Raw genomic sequence first — 20670 nt, 5'->3', positions numbered from 1 at the left:
CTGTCCTCAGCTTGCTTTGCTTTTGGAATGACTGCAGTTACACACAAATTGCAAAAATATTCTAAATGTGGCCATCACAAAATGTAGTGCCAAGAATTCAGTAGTTACTGAATCTTACCCATTTCTACTTGACTTGAAAGCCTTTCAAAAGGCTCTCCAAAGCACGTTTGTTTTTAAGCATCAGCCTGCTCCTCACAGCACCCCAATTTTCCTATTTTTTTTTCCAACAGTAATCAAGCTGCCAACGATTTTCCTGCTAAAGAGTAAGTCGCCTGTTAGAACAAGCCTTTCATGTGAAATTCATCACATCAGATATTGGCACTGAGATGAGGAAAAGGAGCCAGTCTGAAGTCCAAGACGAAACAAGCAGCAGGTTAAAAAATAGAAAATTTCGAAGAATGTAACCTAATTTTCAGAACAGGCACAAATTAGGCATACCACAGCTGTGATGCATAAACACCCATGGTGGCATTATATTTAATCTGCCACAAGACTGCTTATTATGCATTAATTTGGAGCAGCACAGGAGTGGCTGGGTGCTAACATGACATCACTTCTTATTTATAATAACTCTTAGTAACCCAAAAGAAAGATAAGCTGAGACACAGAGACGATCACAATGGCTGGTATCTTAATTCTACTCCTAGCTCAAATTACCAGTTAGGCACACACACACTTCTGTCAAGTGAGAACAAGGATCTTCCAGAACACAGGAGATATAGGAAATATATCAGGATGCTGGAATTTGGGTAGTGGTCCACCTAGAAGCAGTGGTTTTCCTACTCTGGGCAAGTTAACAGTAACAGGAGGTCAAAAAATGAGGAGCAGTAAGGAGAGGGACCAAGAACCCTAAGGCAGAAGACAACAAAAATTACAGCCCTTGGTAAGTTTTGTTTTTATCTTCAGTAACAGAAGACCTGAGAGGGGAGTCTAGCAGAGATTTCCCACTTCTGAGATTCTGAAAACTTAGTAAAAAAATCCAAATATTTGGGTAAGACAGGTTTCAGGAAAGTGAGCAGAAAATACTCTGATACTATGGCAATGTGCCTAATTCTGAACCTGTAATCTCACTACTAAGTGACTAAAGTTCACTAAGAACTAGAGCTCATCACATGGCTTCTTCTGAAATCATAAGCATCAACATGAGCCAATTAATGCATGTACCTACCAGCTGAAGTTTCAATTACATTTCAACTAAAACTCTTCTGTTAATTTGAAATGGTACAAAGATCTATTGCACAACATACTTCTTCCACTTAACCAGAAGCTGATAATAAGTGAGAGAAGACAAGAGTTTATAATCAAAGGATTACTTTGAAACTACTGTGAAGTCCCCAAAGCAGATAACCCAAGTTATTTGGTAAGCAATACTTCTTTTACCCCACAGCACACAGATCTGGACATGCCATGTAGTTAACTTTTCAGCAATCCACACCAGGACTCAGAATGGCACAGCCAGCACTGATACAGCACTCTGGAAACAGCTGAACCCATCCAACAACAAACTCTTTGACCCTGAACACAAAGATTACACACCTTCAGCTCTTCCAATACCTACATAGTTCCAGCTTGTGGTGCAAGCACCTGCTCTATCTTATGAACAGAGTTCCTTTGATGTGTCATTTAAATCTGAAGGAAGACAAGCACAGCTGTTTGAGTCAGCTGCAGCAAGTTAAATCTACACTTTCTTGTCAGTTCCATAAAAACATGCTCCCACAACAGGAAACAATACAGCCCATTGAAGGAAGACTCCTTCACCTCTGAAAAATTACCTGAAATGTTCATCCACCCTTTCCCCGATCTAAAATTCTCACCCACCCACTACTGCTAGTAAATAAAGTTTTCATTTAAACACTCAGATTTAAGTTTATTCATACACAGCAAAAGTTCCACCTGCATATTAAAAACAAACAGATTAGAAGTAAATGTTTTATTCTTCCAACTAAATTCCAGTACTACAAGGGCAGTAAAACAATGATACACTGAAAAATTGCAGCAATAAACATTTGTTAAAGACTGATAGAATAAATAAAAACTACAAAAATGAGAAATCATATAAACCCATTCTTAACCCCCAAAAAAGTCATGGAATACAGAAATGCCCTCCTTCACTATTTCACAGGCAGTACTGTGGGCTATTTGCTTAAAATTGTCCTGGGATTACATTCTAACTTAACTGTGATTACAGCTTTGTTGTAGTGCACAGTTATGAAAACCACACTAACTTCAGTCAGAAGTGTCATTCTACATTTTTATTTACACAACCAGTGAAGGGCAACTTCTAGAACACCAGCTTTAATCCTTTACTTTTTCAAACTTATTAACATAAGAAGCCAAATTGTAATGATACAGCAAATGAGGCCACTGGTATTATTACAGGTAGCAAAGGTCCACATCCAGGTGGTACTGACATCAGGGAGCACTCCAAAACCAGTTGCTGCATAAGAGTGGTTGCCACTGACAAAAGCTTGAAATAACCTGTGTTCACAGGGGGAAAAAATATGGCATTGCTGCAAGTCTTTACTGGGACAGCTTGCAACAATAAAACAGGGTGTATAGGGCAGCCCACATATGCAGAAAGTGTGATTCATGAAACATCTGGAAAGAGAAAAAAAAACCAAGAGTTAATGATGGAGTTAACAAATGCCAGCTCTATCACAGACCTGTTATGGTGGTATCAAAACCTGCTTCAAAAATAAAAAAAACAGCATGTTATGAGACAGTTTTAGATGTTTTAAACAAAAGCTGCATTTTATCTCACATTTTCCTTTCAACCTCGGTCTTCCGTATTACCAATTTAAAGTATTTTAACTTGGGGCCTAGCTGAACCTTAACAACAAACAATGGTCGCTTAAATTATTGAACGTCCAGTAATTTAATGCTGCTATAGAACTAGAAGAAATAGATACTCACAACTCGCAGGCTGTTCTCCATATCGTCGCATGATTTGATCATGCGTGAACTTCACAAATGCGTCGTATTGTTCTGCAAGCATGAAGCATTAAAAGTGTGAATATATTAAGTTTAACTCAAGCTGAAAAATATTCAAGGCTACTTTTTTATACATACAAATAATATAAATTAAACACGCATCCACTAACAGCAGTTTTAAGTGACTTTACACAGTTCATAGCTGCCATTTCCTTTTCATCCCCAAAAACAACAACGCAGCACATGTCCCCCTAATTAAAACTTTCCCCTACAAACTTCTGTAATGGGAAAGACAGTAATAAGCTCAAAGAGAATTACGCTGCAGATACACAAAGACTTCAATACACCTAACACCTGGCTAAGCATCTGACACTGTATTTTGAAGTAATCAAGTGTGCTCATTTCACAGATCCATAATGGGGGCAGAGTAGTTAAGCAAACATGGCATTAAAGTCAGTGCTAGGGTTGGAAACAAAACTTCTCTCTGCTCATATCACTACCAGATGTAAGAAAATTAATTTCATGAAATGGAAACACAGAAGTACAGGAAAGGGACTTGCTAGAGAGTTAGAAATTCTTTTTGGTGACGACCAGAAAATCAAAAGCAAATGACAAACTAAAAGGATGAAATGCTAAGTGACTAATACTTGACTAATTCCAATCACAAAAGCAGCCACAATAGGAGACATATAGTTGACTGTGGACTTCATGAAAACAGCTACTGTGTAATCTGAAATGAAATTTAGGTATCAAATGTATTAATTTGGCTTTGAACTAAGCATTGTTATTTTCCAGAAAGATTATTCTTTCTATACACACATACATACAGATACATTCGCAATATTTTATTCAGTTTTAATATTGCACTCATCAGCAGGATATCACCTTTCAGAATTAGGAAATTGAACAAGGAGAGTAATATCTACCAGATGCCGCTCCTCTCCATTCCCCTTCCTCCCTTGTGGAAAAATACATGTGCAGCAATGTGGGGTGTTCTGAGAAAAGGGCAAGGTCAAAGAAGGCAATCTTCAACCAAAAATGCAGTTAGATTTGAAGTGGTTCCTAGTCCCACAGGTTTGCCCCATTAAAGTCCCCATCCTCTTGCAGGGATGAGCTTCACCTTTGAAGTAAACAGGGTATCAGTAATCAGCAAGTAGTCCAGCAGCAGCCCAAAGTACGGACCTGACCCAATGATCTAAGGACATTCATCCCTGACTGAAGGGGCCCAGGGTCACAGCAGCCAGTTCCCCTCTGCCCACAAGTAGGACCTCTCTTTCACTGCAGTTCTGACTGAAGGCTTTTCAGCAGCCACGCGAGGATCTTAGCCAAACAACAAAATAACACAAAGAGCAGATTGAAGGATCTGTTGCCCAGAAACCATTTCCAAAAATAACAGCAACTAGAACTTTTCCTAAAAGTATGTATTAAAGGCCAGAAACCAACTTGCAAGCTTTCTTCTTTAAAGGTTTAAGTCAACATACACAGCTGCTTTGTAGCATCATCTTTGTTAAAATGATGGCTTTGGAAATTTAAAGAATCCACGGTTACTAAAAATCCCCTTTTTGTGGCATTCAGATTGGGAAAGTTAAGCAATCCAAAGGTAAGAGCAACCTACAGCAAACTGTTTGAAAATTTAAGTGAACGCTTGAAAAGACACTTATACCACTGGCATCCCGTATCATGTATGTTCAACATACCTATTTCAAGTCAAAAAGTGGCTAAACAGCACAAATACAAATATGATTACTATATGACTTGACTTTTAATATAAAAAGCTGTTTTTCACAAACAGATTCTAGAAACCCTTTCAAGCTAAAGTTTCCCTTAGCCCCTTACAGTCCTCCTCTGTTTTTAAAATCTGCAAAGGATCTTGCAAACCCAAATTTGGCTAACCCAGTGGTTTCAGGTAACAAAAGGCAGGAGCGGAAATCAGGGCATTACAGTGATCTGAGTTTTCCATTTATCAAACACTCACTCTGCATGAAAATCAACTCTGCTCACAAAGGACATGGGAGATGGAAAAAAGGCAGTATCTGGCTAACTACCTACAAGAAAACCATGATTCAGAAAGGAATGAGGAAAATATCCAAGATCCAAACATTCATTTAAGTCACTTGAAAGAAGCTATTCAACTGAGATTTATTACAGAATTTCCAGTTACATTTCCATTGACTTCACTAGTTTGTAAGAATGGGTATCACCTTACTGTACAAAGTTTAGAAAAAGATATAATCATTCTGTCAGCAGAAAAACATAACTGTCCTTCTATGTAAGGCATTTCTGAATTCTTTTGGCAGTCTCTCTTTCTAAATTCCCATATAATGCTGAAAATTTATTATTGGCTTGATATATGGGATGCAGTAACATGATCTTTCTAATAGTTCTTCTGGTGACCACCATGGTAACAAGTAAACCTAGCTCATCTCCCTGTAAACTACAAACAGAAATCCTCCCCCTCCCTTCCCAAAAACAAACCCAAAAATGTTCCCATTGGGACTGACAGATGGAGCACATGTAAGAAACTTGCCAGAGGGGTTCCTGCTGTAAAGAACTGCAAGTTTGTACTCGGAAAGTGTCTGGAACAAATGTAAATATATCTGGTCTTCAAATGTTTTTTATGATCACTGCTAACTGAAATGCATTTAAGAGAACGCAAGAAATGACCCAATTCCTAACATACATAAATTAGAAGAAAAAAAGCTCTACAGAGTCCTAATTCATCAGTCTGAAGCAGGTTAAAAAGAAAAATGCAGAAATGGAACATTAGGCCCAAAGCAACAGAAGTATTTAGGGCTCTAGTTACAGTTGTAAATAGATGTAGATTTAAGAGGGACTTAGAACTATAGTACTTTCTTACATAGCAATGGCAGATCAGCAAGTACAGAACACGAACAGAGGCTCAGATGCAGAGACAATACTGTCACAGGCAACCCACCAGCCTGACACAAGTCTGGTGACTTTCAGCATGGGCATGCCTGTAGAAGGTTTTATTCCCACACCTGAAGAGATCTGCAAACTTTAATTCTGGTGTTTTCAGGTGGGAAGCAAAACTGCCCCAGGTACTCAAAAGCAGATTTGCTGCCAAAGAGCACACTCAGATGTTCATTACCATCACACTAAATACTAAATTAGACACCGAATCATACTCTGAAGGCACCCACCTCTCAATGCAACAGAACTTAGGTGCTCAAATGCTAGCAAGATGCTTAGAAGTAGAAAACTTCAACAACTAAGGAAAAGCCATATTTACAATGCTGACATTAACATGATCCTTATGACAATGTAAGTTGGCATCAGGCACCAAAAATATCAGCCAAATTATGTGAAATACAACAATTCAACACAGAGCATCAGAAATGCAGCTAAACTACTGATGCTCAGGCAGATACCAAACACCGCTGGCAGCAGTGTAATGGTAAGTACTGGGAAGAGAAAGGGAAATCTTAGGTACTGTCTTCTTGCCAAATTCCAGAAAAAGGAAGTCAGTTCCCAAGCAGGGGGGGAAAAAAAAAAAAAGTCCTTCCCAAAGAGCTCTTAAGCCAGTAGAATAGAAAGTCTTTCTGGCAAAAAAATGAGGAGGAAATGATCAATTCAATCATGATAGCAAGAGAAAGTTCTATCTGAAATAAAACCACTGTTTCCATTAATTAGTAATACCCAGAAGTCATAGTTTCTATCCAAGGCAGCACAGAAGAAAAAAAAAAACCTATCAAAGAGACTACACATCATTTTTTCTGTCCTGTATGCAATCTCATTCCTTCATCAGATTAGGTCAGAGAAAACAACGTAACACAAAAATGCGGAAAAGTTTTAAGCTTTCAAACTCATCCTAACACATTATTTTGAACTACAATATACCTGCAAGTTTTGTGGTCAAAATTTCTTCATACTCTTCACGGATTTTCTCTTCACGTTCTTTCAGCAAACGTTCACAGATCATTCCAACTTGTCTGAGAGTAAACAGGGGCTGTTCTTTTTTCAATGGTGATGATGCTGCTGCAGATGAAGTACCTGAGATTAAATATTTGGGCATACCAATTTACACTTACAAGTAGTTCAGAACCATTTTTATAATGTTTTCTTCACATCTTTTACATTAAAGGAACTTTTCAGAACATTTGGAGAAGTCTTTCTCTGCCATTTGAACACTTCTAATTACTATTAAAGTAAAACTGGACACTCAAAAGGAAGACGCCTACAATGGACAATACGCACGGGTATCAAAACACCAAGAGTGTTACACAAACACTGTGACTGCCATTTACATGGCAGTTGCCATTTACAAATTTAAGCTTCTTTTTTATGTAAAAATTACAGTACAGTGTATTTTTGCAAAGACAGCTGCTTTGCAAAAGCATGTTACAATATCAGTGGCAGGGTAATCACGATGGTCTCTTGAAAACAATGCAAGCTTTGTGTCCTACTGATTCTTAAAATGAGAACCTACAATCTTCCAGATCAATGCTAGTATTGCCAAAAAAAGCAACAGTAACTTTTGAGAAGGTGCCAAAACCCACCAGATAGCTAGGGAAAATTATTTACACTAACAGAGTCTAAGAACACTTAGCAAAATTACACAGAATTTTCTGGGTACCTGGCAAAGCTGGTCCAGTAAGGAGAAATGCATGTGGCTGTGCATCAGTAGAACAACAAGGATCTGTCTGCTGGAAGCTATTTTCTAAGTGTCTCCTCTTCTGCATGCGTTTGTACTCCTGTTTTATGTTGTACAGAATTTGTTCTGAAAAAAAAAGTAAAAAAATTAAGCCTAAAATAATTACATTTCAGTACTTCACTTAACTTTATTTCCACTCAAACACCAAACACTGTAGATAATTAACAGATGATAAAAGCTAGACTCTTAAAACACGGCCTGGAAAAACCACCATGTTTTACCTAAGACGCATACAATGAAACTATAACTAAAAGAAAGATAACTCCAGACTGTTTTCACCAGGAGGACACTAGCAAAAATGTTGTTAGTTAAGGTCAGGTATTGGTGCCAGAGTACTGCTAACTAAAATAAACAGCGTAAGGTTAAAATTTAGGAACTATCAACTATACAATATACATGCATAAAAATTAGGCTACAGAACTTCTACCGGTATTCATCATCTTCCATTCATACATTTAATTTGCAATCATCTTTCTTCCCCAGACAGTGTTTATCATTCATACAGTTAAGGGTAACAAAAGACTCCAGAATAAAACATGTACATGAAATACCATTCCTCTCTGTATAGTTACGGGCATATAGGCAAAGTGGAGAGGAAAACACAAGTTAGACAGAATATGCATAAAGCAACTACTGCTTAAAATCTCAAAGAACACTTCTAATTACTATTAAAGTAAAACTGTACACTCAAAAGGAAGACTGACAGACAAAATTCAAAAGCCTTCCACAGCATTTCTGACAGCCTCAGATCTAGCCAAATAAACATAATGGACAGATCAATAGTCTCCTTTAAAGGAGTATGGCAATAGGTAGTCCTGAATTTGATTACACTAAACAAAATACAGCAAGTGCTTTTAATAATCTCATCTCCATTGTAGAATTACAAGGAAAAAAGCAATCCTTGCAATAAAACTATCAATCCTGTGTGCCTTCTCTCTGAAATTCCATGTACCAAAACACTCTCAGGTATATCAGTGCCCTAACTGCCTATCCTCTGGTAATGTAAAATATTAAAGGAAAAAAAAAAAGCCGTTTTCTATTTTTTACAGAAGACTTTTCACAGAAAGAGACTTCCAAGGACTCCCTCTTTATGAGAATTCTTACTTTCAAATGCATTTAAAAAAAAATTTCCCTGCAGTTATCGTCTTCCACTAAGACTTCTGGAGTATTGGCAAAGACAGCTTTCCAAAACTCAGATACATACAAATCAATGTGATCACGTCAGAGTTGCAAAGGACTCCACTCACTCAGTACACTCCTACTTCTGTTTGGCATTTTGCCAATACAATACCACAAAAACATCAACTAATTTTCAGGTTTGTAAACAGTACACTATTGAGGTTCCTTATTTGAACAATTTCTAGTAAACAACTGTGTGAAGCAAGTACCTTCAGCTACCAGCTTATACAGTCAGTGGCTGAAGCCTATGCTAGACCAAGCAGAAGCAAACATTTGACAGTTCCTAGTTCAGAGGTTTAACTCTTGCAGTGGTTCTTCGATTCCGTAAGTCACTCTGGGGGCTTCCAGCTCGTAAAGAGAGAGGAAACTGTTTCCAGTCAACAGGAATACCAGCATTTTCAACAAAGAAGCTTCTTGTTTGGGTTGTGTCCATTGATGAAGGCCTTGCAGTTTATACCTTTTCAGTCCCATGCCTACTGTGCTTGCACAATTTTCAGCTCCCTAAAGGGGGATCAATAGCTTGGTTCAAAGAAGCAGCAAATGCAGAAGATGTAATAAAGCAGCACAGTAGGGAAATGAAGAGAAGGAAACTATGAGAAAGTGGGGGGGGGGGGGGGGGGGGAAGTACTCAAGGGTGGCTGAAGGATTCATACTTTTTGTAGGACAAGATACATACTACACTCCAGCATGGTACAGAAATACATAAATCAGGTTAAACCAAGATGCAGTCAGGCTTCCAAAATTAAACAGAATCCCATGTAGAATTCCTCACATGCATACACACTGCATACGTCAGAGAATGGCCCTGCAACATTTTCACTCAACAGCATTATGGTGGCAAAACAGTACTTCTACTCAGAATCAAGTGCTGTTCTAGCTAAAGCGATACTGCGTAATTTTGAGCGGGAACCAAATTAGCTCATAAGATAACATCTGTCCTAAAGCATGTCTACATTATGAAAAACGTGACTGCAAACATTCCCACTGTATTTACATTAATTGAAGAATGTAACAGATCACGTGCATCCTTCACTACAACTACTTCGTCTTGGGCATACTTTCCAAATTCCATATGAGCTGTAAAAACATCAACCAAACTTCAGGTGTTAACAACTTTGATAAAAATCTTCTCTATAGCTCTCCTTTATATTACCTTTTTGCAGAAACATTCTCAAACAACATTAACCACCAAAAGCATTAAGAAAAAAAAAACCTAAACAGACTCTGGTCAATGGATAAAACTCCCAACAATCATGAGCCAGGTTTCCTCCAGCCCTAACAACCCCTGCAAATTAAATAGGGAACAATTCAGAAAAAATGTTAAAATATCAGCCAGAACAGAAGAGGCAAAAGCCACATGATAGGGGGGTGGGGACCGACATGGGACACGACAGGGAGCAGAAGCAGAGAAATCAGGTACTGACTTTGGGAAAACAGTAACAACTGGGACAGAAAATTAAGTTCTGTGCACCAAGGATACACAGTTCTATTCCAAATTATATTGAATTGTGGACACAGAAGTCTCAATGATATTACAGCAATTTCATCTACTTCTAATTTGGCAACACTTTTCAACTTGCCATCTTTAAATCTTGCTCTGAAAATCAGAAATCTAAGAAACACCACTGACAGATACATTGGGAGATCCCTGTCCTGACAAAACCACTTGGACAGTTTGCATTGCTGTAACTTCAGGTGAAGGTAGAAAACTAAGCAAAGTGGGATGGAGGAGGGGACTATTTAAACATGACAATACACTGTCTACATTGCAAACAGCCACCAGAGGGAAAAAACACCTGAAATCCAAGTCCTGACTGAACACTTGCTGAGCACGTACATAATCTGGTTTGGTAAACAGTATTCCTGTATTTAGTCTAACTTACAAGATTCAGGCATTTATTGCTCAACACAGAGAGCTGGACTACCAGCTGTACTCAGTACCATGCTGCTAGCAGGCAAGATGACTGTGAGAATGACTCATCTCAGACTTCCCAATCTCCACCATTTGTAAAATGGAGGTTAATAGTTAAGAAACACAAGTTTAACATAGCATTGAACTGTTCAATGACTTCTCACATGAATGATCAGACTAGTAATGCTTCAAATTAAGCAGGCACATTTTTCTGCAGCAGCAAAGACTGAATAGACACTTTTATTAACATACAGTGGCAAAAAATCTATTCCTTTAAACAAAACTACTTCACTGTGAAGTGAAATGTAAGCTTCCAAATTTTTTTACAATTGATTTTAAATGAAAATCTGAATGCCAGATTGAATTATTTTCTTTTTTTTTTTTTCAACAATCCAGGAGAGTAAGAAAAGTTGTTTAAATGCACCAAGTTACTTCTGGCATTTACAGTTTTGTTTAATAAATCCACAAAAATATGTCTAATGAATAAACATATTCTGTTCAAACCAGTTTTTATAGCATCTCAGCACTTGAAAGAAGCCATGAAATATTGAGGCATTCAAACTGGACACCTTTTGAACAACACCTGTATTGCAAGCATCTAACTGTAAAGCCCTTTAAAACTCTGGCCCAGTTAAACAAAGCTTAGAGTTAACAGATCTCTTTCTTCAGCCTAATTTTGATTCCAGAAAACCTTCCTGCCTTTTCAAGTTCAGTTTCTTAACTTCCTTTACTTCCAATTAGCTCTGACTATTCTCTCTGCAGTTGACAACCGAATTAAAATGTGCACTTAACTGGTGTCAAACACAGGACAGGTTTTTTTATGTGTTCCTCAATGTGGAGGCCCAAATTGTCTTTTTCAACAATGACATGCATTCTAATCAACAAATTATTTTATATATAAAAATTTAGAATCTGAAAGTGGACTCATTAAAGAAAACCTAATCTAAGGAAGCTTCTCTAAGACTATAAAATTGAAGTGAGAACTTGAATCATATATATTAGAACTTATTAGGTATTTTAAATAAAGACCTGCATCCATGTTATAGGTACTGAAGTTCTAATCAGATGTTGTACATCAGGCAATAATTTCCTTTATGAGGTGACAAAAGGAATATATGTCTAATATGATCAAACATACATCACTGAGGCCTATCCTCAGTTTCTTTTTAATTTCACTTCATCCTCTGGTGCTCAGTGTTTCCTACCGGTTAGCAGTACCTCTGAAGGCACAGAGCTACCTAACAGGAAACACCAGGCAGAGGTACCGAAAGTGAAAATTAGGGCTGCTGAATCTAGGGTAGTAGCAAGAAAAAGCCACACTGCTAACACACTGAAATTAATTAGTACTTCAGAAATGACATTTCAAATTCAAGATTACTGTGAATCCCGGCCAGTTATGCAAGACTGTATTATATGGCCCCTTCTCCTCCTTCAGGTTCAAGGCCAAGATAAAGAAGGACAAACGAAGATTGCTACTGTCTCACCATGACCACTAAAGGCATAGGAAAGTCAGATAAATACACCCGAGTATGATGAAATGCATAAACACTCCATTTTTATCTAGAGCTTTGTGTACTAAGAGCATAAAGTTGAGTATATATGTTCATGAAATACTGCATTAAGATGAAAGACAGCATTCACGTCAAGTCTTCTTTCAGAATTTGAGACATGATTTGGGGAACCAAAATCTCACGTTTCAGCTGCTTTCACACCCAACGAAGAGTGGATGAAACACGAAGGGGGCAATTCAGAATTCAAGTTTGACATCTGAAATATGATGTCACACTAATGGATTACAAAGCCAAATATTAATTTCCAAGGAGTGATGTTGTCTTCTTACTTCCTTTAATTCATGATAAAAAGGCAAGCTATTCTTTTGCAAAGTTCTGTCATCTAATTACTTCATCCTGACCTGTAATTACCTAGAAATTATGTACAACGAAAACAGCAGTTCAACTTGAAAAGGTAACAAGGCAAACAATTATTTTCTCCATTTTAATAACTGCTTATCAGCTATGAGGGTGCTGATTGTTTCCACCTAGGATTTTTCTTCTTCTTTTTTTCGGGAGGGCTTGATTTTCAAACTAATCTCTCATCTCAGTTCCTGGCTTCTCTCATTTCGCTGAAGGAAAATTTGGCAAAATACGTAGGAAGGTGACTCAATAGGCTGAAATCAGAGTAGCAGTTAGTTTTCCTGGCCCAAAATGAACCTAAAGCTCAGGTTTCAGTTTGCAATGTCACCATTCAACATATGCATTCAAACCTGAACCATGCCTAAGATTTCTTCTAAGTGAATCAATCAAATGCTATCCTGATGCCAACAGCATACATCTTCAGGGATTTCAGCTCCTGCTAAAGCAAAACTGCTTCACTGTCCTAGCAAATCTGTAACATTTCCATTAGGCCATCACCCTTATTCAACATTTAGTTGACGCTACCATATTACTAGTTTTGGTCTCCCCACCACACTACTGACACACAACATTAATTTTAAGAAGCTAGCTTCCCCTAAAGGCAGCACTGCAGCAGAGCAATGGTTAACAGTATTCACTTTTTTAATCTACTTAACCAGGGAATCCACAGGCACAGACAGAAATTAAAATAATCCAGATATTCCTCTTACTCTCTTGCTTTGGTCATAGACATCAATCACTCCAGTTACATTTCTTAATTAGGCATGGTCTGTGAGACTTCAGTAATACAACGTATACTTTTGGAAATCATGCTCACCTCAGAGGAGCATGCTCTAAGCACCAGAGAGAACACTGATAACGGGTACACGCTGACACTTCACAGCCAGGGACTATAGCTACAGAACAGACAGAAGCAGCTCGCAACGGACTCTGTGGCACAGAGCTGGCCACCTCACAAGATCCAATTACTCAAGGTCTCAGGCTGACAAAGGTTCTGGTTCTCCCACAACAAGTCAGATGCTCACATATGCATTAGCTCATTCTGCAAATGTGTTATTTCAGGAAAGCCCAGTTCTCCTGATCAAGGCGTTGAGGAATGAAAAATAAATCAGGCACTGCAAAATGTATTAGACACAGCAATTAGATCTTTCTCTTCACATAAAAAAATGTCACACTGCATTTATCAGACTTGCCACTGAAACAAAAAACTGCTTCAACATTTTATGGCATCTACAGCCAAGGGTATTTAACATTTATAGTCACCACAGGCATCCATATAGAAATTTCTCATATAAATTAAATTATCAAGTGCAGATGCAGCCATTATGTGCTTTTTCTTTTTTTAAGGGGTGGGAATGTTTTGGTTTTTAAAATCCTAATGATTTCTGCAATACTGGAGCACAATGACAAACTTGGCATCTTGCCAAGATAATTTAGCAACAAATACACATGGGGATAAATGTTAACAAAACAGAAATTAAGCAGAAAGAGATGCAGGACTACTAATATGTCACATTCCAAAGCCACTAGATCTGTTCATTTAAAAGCCAAACCTGTACTTGGCCACTGCCTAACCAAGTTTCAGACAGAAGTAGTTAAGGTTGCTTAAGAGGGCAACTGAAAGGTCACAGGAGGACAGCCTATAGGGAAGACTAACAGTTCTTCCTATTCAAAAAGGTCAAAGTCATTTTCGTGCGTTAACTTTGAAAACTTGTGTTAATTAGATCAGGTTTTTTTCCGATTATTCTGTGAAAGAAAAAGGTATACACTAAAGACAAATTTATCTACCTTCTGTTTTGTAAAGAGTCCTTCATGACAGAGAGGCTCTTACAACCAACTTCATTTGCCATCTTTAACTAGAGACATTTGCCATGCAACTGCCATTACAGCAGCAAATACCAATTATGCATATTCATTACTAAATACTGCATAAATTCAATAGTTTCCATACTCCGTCAAACTTTTGACATTATCTCTGCTTGGATTTCAACCAGTGACCTGAGTTGAAGGACTGTTCTCAATAACCCCACCCACTACAATTTTTGGTTTGCAACATCACTTGGTTGCTGGGGGAGTGCTGAGGCAGATGAATGTTTCAGATGGAGGAAAAACTACATGTGCAGATGCAAATGTTTGTGGATTTTTAAGCAATTTCACAAACTGTTTTTAAATACAACATTCTTTTTGATTCTACAAAGTTCTAGCTGCAAGTTAACATCTGATTTTGGGTGAGGAGTATGGAAGAAGAACTGATCTCAGTTTGTCTTCAGTTACTATGTATCATGAATTAGGAGATTTAAATCCCTAAAGCCATCATCATCTCCCCTTCCTCCCCGCCTTCATTTCTTTGGACTGTATTTCCCACTGTAGCTTCAATCTCAGAAATATCCAGACATGCAAGCTTTCTAACACTGACCTGCCTTTGAATTTAAAAAAACAACTTAAGGGTAGTTTATTCTCCCCCTCCACCCCGAACATAATCTTTCATGAGGGTAAAATTGCAAATAATGCTTCTAAAACATGCAGTAGAGAACAGAAAAGAAATACTGCCACCGCTTCCTCCTGTCACCCTCTAAAATTCATTTAACAGCTTCAAAACAGAACAGCACCCTTAGGACTTCAGAGGAAGCTGAACATGTACAATGCATTACACACAGGCATCCAGAGGCAAGTGCAGTTATTCTGATCATACAGAACAGTCTCATTGATGGCTAGAGCTTACCTGAAAGTAAAACTCATCTCTAGTACTCAAGCAGTAGAAAACTTCTTAGAGGAGCCACTCTTTCAAAATTGAACACGTCTTATGCCGGGCAGGTATGTTCTGCACCGCTTATAGTGAACACAGTTTTAAAACATAATTCTAGATGCAAACAATGGTATCCAAAAATCAGCAAACACACTCAGAGTATGGTCAAGCCAGTAAGCAAAATTCCACAGAAAGTATAGACAGTAAAGCCACAATTACAGTTTGGCTGCCAAATTCATTGAGAAACTGGAAGTGACCTAACAGCTGTTCAAATAACCACAAAATATTAAAACACTCTTGTGAGAGATAAATTTCATCTTGAACAAGCATACCCTCTCTCAAACAGACATATGGTTTATTTGTGTATGACCACTCTATAAAGACAGCTGTTTTCTCTTAGATCTCAGCACCCCCCTCAATAAATCTGTATTCTGCTTCCAGATAATTCATTTTTCAAATGATTAACCATGTGATAAGGAGTTCTGGTGCTGATATAGTCTCCACTGGGTGAAGTTAAACACTAGCAGGACAGAGTGTCAGACAGAAGAAAAATGCTTAAGTGTGAACTTAAAGTATCAGCATCAGGTTTCACATTCAGAGCTCTGATTTTGTATGACCATTAATTTTCATTAAACAAAATTCAGACAGACCCTTTTGAAGTGCTGGAAACCTAAGCATTACAGTAACATGCTGAGAAAACCGTAAGTGAAGTCAACTGAATTCTGGCTATTGTTACTAAGTTTCCCAATGTAAAAACTAAACAAAATGGTGACTCAGTTGGGAACACTTTTAAAATTAGACTGGAATTCTTTTCACACACAGAGCAAGCTTTATCTGACCCAACTGTAGACATCTACATCAGAAATGGTCATGTAAATTCATTTTACAGTCAGTGGAAAGCAATACATATTTCTACAGCACACTTCACCTCATCGTAAGTCAAAGCTCTAGAATAAACCATGTTTCTTCCAACTATCAAGAAAACCACAAATTATTAGGTCAGATGTACATTTACAAAATTAGATGAGATGAATCCCACACAATCTTTCAAGTGGCCCCTTTAAAACTGTAAGCTCTATTTTGTTCACTGATGGTCAACATGAAGTATACACAATGTCATAATACCCCTAAATTCAACTGAAAGTAAAAACTAAGCAAGCTGCTTTAACAGTTACATTTGCACTAGCACCTTATAAAGATTTTTTTCTTGTAACAGAAACCATAGAGGGAGCTTTTAAGCAAAACCCATGTAAATGTGCACGATTTATAAATGCTTCAAGTTCTGTTCAAGAGCATTCAAGTGCTGTAAGAGACATTTTGATTTACTGTCTTTCACCTTTCATTATATTATACAAATGGCTTATATAAAACACACCCTTGTCAGTACAGAATCACCTTTTCACATGGATTACCACCTGGCACCTCTGATTTTCTCAAGAGAAGATGAGGCCTGTATTTGCTCAACTTCAGTAACATTTTCTTTTTTAAGAGCTTCAGAATCATTAAGATAGGCGTTTGGGCATTACCTCAAATACTGCTGTATGTTACCTCTGCTGAAAATGTTATTGATTTGTCCCCTTTCAGCCATACACACTTACTGGCCAGACAATATTTACATTAAATATTCATAACCTAAGCTCTCCAAATCCCAAAGAAACAAGCCAAAATAAATCCTTGCAATGAAGCAACACTTATCTTCTAAAAAGAATCAAATGAACTCTGATTTTTAAAAAAAAATAATCTATCTTGCAGTATATGTAATGCCTCACTGTATCAAGGAGTGCCATCCATCACAACTCTCATCCCAGACCGCTGACTCATTCAAGATCTTTTCCTAGAGATGCAAAAAAGTATCAAGGCACTGATGCCAAGTGTAAGTACTATGTATGCCCTCTATATATTTCCTGCATAGCAGTTTTTTTATTTGATTAAAACCTGTGAAAAAATATATTCTAGTGTACAGTTTTCCGAAGTAAGAATATCGAAACAAGGCACTGTCCTACAAGGAGGAGATGGCAATTTGAAAACACATTCAAACTTACTGCTCGGTAATACTAGCAGTAATCCGGGGCCAACTTTTGTATAAAAGGGAGTACCGAATGCAACAGCAGAAGGAATTCAGCTGCAACAACTGCAGAGGGCTATTTTCCTGCACACAAAGGACACAGATCCATACCTCGGCGCTACAGCCACTCATGGCTGCGAGATTAACCGTTCTTAAGTGCATTACTGGAAGCTACCCACTAGACTAACCGTAGCAAGGGCCAATCAATCCTGCGTGCCCAGCCAAGATTCATTCCTTTCTTCTCTCCCTACTCGCTGGTAAAACGAACTCGGCTGATTTTTAATTGACAATTACACAAGCAGACCTGGAGCTTTTAGGGCCACCAGCTGACTCATCTCTCACACGTTAAGAATGCAAAAGGGTTTCGTTCTCGCCCAACGTCTCCAAGACGAGAAGACTGCCCGATTCCATTTTATCTGCCCTAAAGGCAACTCTCACCCTTGCACACAATCGCTTTCATCGCTCGGTTTTCCTACGAAACTTTAAGCTTGCCACAGAATGGGTCATCCGGGACGGCGGCACGCACTAAGGGACTGGAAGCGGAATTACCCCTTTGTTTTCTCTGCTTTTGCCTTTTCCCACTGGCGTTTTGCGAGTGATTGATGACAGGCCGCGCTCCCCGCCCTCCCTCCCTCCCGCCCACCCCCCACCCCCCCCGATGTCTGAGCAACGGGAGGAGGTGCCGCCGCCTCGGCTCGGGCAACGCTCGACCCACCGATAATGGCTGCAAGGGATCGATGGGGGCCCCACCGAGAGGGGCCCCGGGCGCAGGCTGGGAGCGAGCCCCAGCCCCGCCCCCGCAGACACCGCGGTCACCCCCCCACCCCCCCCAGCGTTTCCGCAGCTCGACTCGCCCCTGCGGCTCCCCTTGCCACATCCAGGCACCCGTGGAACAGGGGGAAAAAATCCTCCGTGCCCGTCCCCAACGCGAGGAAAGCCAGCCTCCCCCTTTCCTCGGCACCGGATCAAGCCTCCCCCACCAACGCCCCCCTCCGCTTCCCCCGCTCGGGTCCCTTTCTCCAGTCTCCCCCCCCCCCCCCCGACCCCTTTCCTACAGCCACCCGCCCGCATCGGCTCAACCCGCCCCCCCTTCCTCCCCGTCCCTCCTCCCCCTCTCCTGCTGCAAACGGCCATTTCTATTGTGTCTCCGCCGCGGCGGTGCCAAGCCGAGCAGGGATCGCCCCGGCCCCCGCCGCTGCCAGCCACACAGCCCAACAGAAAATGGCTGGAGGGGGACGCGAGACCCTCCCAACCTTCCCCTCTTCCTCCTCCTCCCCCCGTCCCCGGTCGCCCTCCCGGCCCCATGCCCTTGCGCACCCACCGCCCCCCTCCCCGCCGAGGTCCCCCCACCGCCGCCCCGCACCCCCACATCCCCCGGCCGCCACCGCCCCGGGGGGCTGCCGGGCACGGCGGGGCCGTCTCCCTCACCTGTGGTGAGCCGGGACGACACCTCTCCGAAGGGCGAGGGCTCCATGCGCAGGTATTTCTGCGGGGAGGCGGCGGCGAAGGAGGAGGAGGCGGCGGCCGAGGCCGGGGCTGACAATGGCGCACATCGCCTCCGCTTCGGGGACGCCGGGCTCAGCAGCGGGTCGAAATCCAGAGTCCTTTTCAAAGTGGCGCCGCAAGCCATGGCGCGGGGCGGCGGCGGGGCGGAGGAAGGGGGCTCGGAGCGAGGGGCAGGGGAGACGGCGACGGCGGTGGTGGTAGCAGCAGCCGGCCCTGCCCAGAGGCGCCTTCCCCGCTGTCTGGGGCGGGCTGGGGGGGAGGGAAGGGAGGGCGGCAGGGAAAGGAGGGGGCAGCTGCGTCAGGGCCTCCGCCGCCTCCCTGTCGGCCTCTCTCTGGGGAGCGGCCCCGGCCCCCCCAGCGGCTCCGGCTCGGCCGGCTGGATCCCCGCTCTCTCCGGCCGCCCTGCCCTGGCCGGGCTAATTCCGCCCGCGGCCGGTGGCGAGGCAGCAGCTGGGCCGAGGGGCGCAGGGCCGGGCTCGGCTACCCGGTTCGGGGCCGCCGATGACGAGCGATGGCGGCGGGGCCCCGGCGGCGGCGGCGGCGCTGCTTCCCTCTGTAACTCCCGCACCAGCAATATGGCGTCAATAACAACGCCGCGGATTCAAAAACCAGCCCCCCGCACTGCGCCTGCGTTCCAGGGGCGTTGGCGGCCGCAGAGGCTCAGGGGATTCGTCGTTTCCCCGCCTCGGCCCCGCGGCTCGGCGCGTGGCGGCCACAGCGGCGGTTGGACTACAAATCCCGCCGTGCCTCGCGCCGGCCTCCCCGGCTTCCGGGTTCTGATTTAAATCCCCCTTCGGTGGCTGCGGTGTGGGGTGCGGGTTTAGGGATGGGGTTGTGGGGATGGAGTGGTTGTGCCTCCCGTGGGGAGTGGGGCTCAGGGCTCGGCCTCGGGGGTGGCTGCCGGGCGCCCTCAGCGCCCCGGGGGAGCGGCGCGGCCCTGGGGAAGGGGCAGGGGGCTTCCGTCAGCTCCCGGAGACACAAAGGGGGTGAAAGCCCTGCTGCCTGCGCTAGGCCCCGCGGCCTGGCGGGCTGCGCCCGGGGGCCTCCTGATACCGCAGGCGTCGAGCGGGTCTGTTGGCGGCTGTATGTCCGCAGGGCCCTTGTCTGTATGTGAAATAAGGGCAAAGTGCGTTTGGTGGCTTCCATGATGAGGGCAGGGCAGGGAGCACGCAGGAGTCGGAGGTATGAAGCAGGTGGAGGTGATGGCTAAGGACACACTAGAAGAGGCCCGGCGATGCCGAGGGTTTTATCTCGGTGTAACCAACTGATTTCCTTGCAGTTGTGTAAAGGGCTTTCTTGCTTAAGGAGGGCGGTGAGGGAAGAGGTTCAAAGAACTATAGCTGCCTCTGGGAAGAGCAGAGCTCTTTCCTGTTGAGCTTCCTAGTTGAAATAAACTTGTGTCGCAGTTTGCCCTGGTGGAAAAGTTAACAGGAATCGATAGGCCCCAAAATATATATAACCTTCAGCTTTTTCTGTATCTAATCCTGTTAATTTAACTATTAATATAAAGACAGATTGTCTTTGGAAAATAAAATGAGCAATATACCTTTATAAAATTTTAACACTTCAGTGTTTTTTTTTATTGTCTAGTGAAACACAAGCTGACCTTTCTCTAATGACAAAAAAAACCCCACAAACCTTACTATCGTTTGGAAGCAAGTTTTTGCCTTACATCTTTGGTGTGTGCCATATATTATTAAGCCATAACAGCACTCAGTCAGTTTAAACACAAATCTGATGTCTCTG

At 41.7% G+C, this 20670-nt stretch overlaps 1 protein-coding gene across 2 annotated transcripts; it reads right to left on the bottom strand.

Annotated features, from left to right (window-relative positions):
• Positions 1 to 1855: 1855 nt before the first annotated feature.
• On the bottom strand, positions 1856 to 19082 carry AKIRIN2 (akirin 2). Of its 2 annotated transcripts, none has more exons than XM_059830932.1 (5): positions 18847 to 19082; positions 7526 to 7669; positions 6790 to 6942; positions 2914 to 2985; positions 1856 to 2598 (listed from the first exon to the last, which is right to left on the bottom strand). In XM_059830932.1, exons 1-5 carry the CDS (start codon positions 19046 to 19048, stop codon positions 2588 to 2590), a joined length of 582 nt encoding a protein of 193 aa, XP_059686915.1. In that variant the 5' UTR covers positions 19049 to 19082; the 3' UTR covers positions 1856 to 2587. The 2 variants fall into 2 exon arrangements, with proteins under 2 accessions (XP_059686915.1, XP_059686923.1); XM_059830940.1 differs by having other exon boundaries at positions 6790 to 6927.
• Between the last annotated feature and the right edge of the window lie 1588 nt (positions 19083 to 20670).

Source organism: Gavia stellata, chromosome 2 (genome assembly GCF_030936135.1).
Source record: "Gavia stellata isolate bGavSte3 chromosome 2, bGavSte3.hap2, whole genome shotgun sequence".
NCBI classification, from domain to species: domain Eukaryota; kingdom Metazoa; phylum Chordata; class Aves; order Gaviiformes; family Gaviidae; genus Gavia; species Gavia stellata.
The sequence above is the reverse complement of the archived record's forward strand: the minus strand, read 5'-3'. Positions and strand labels throughout refer to the sequence as shown.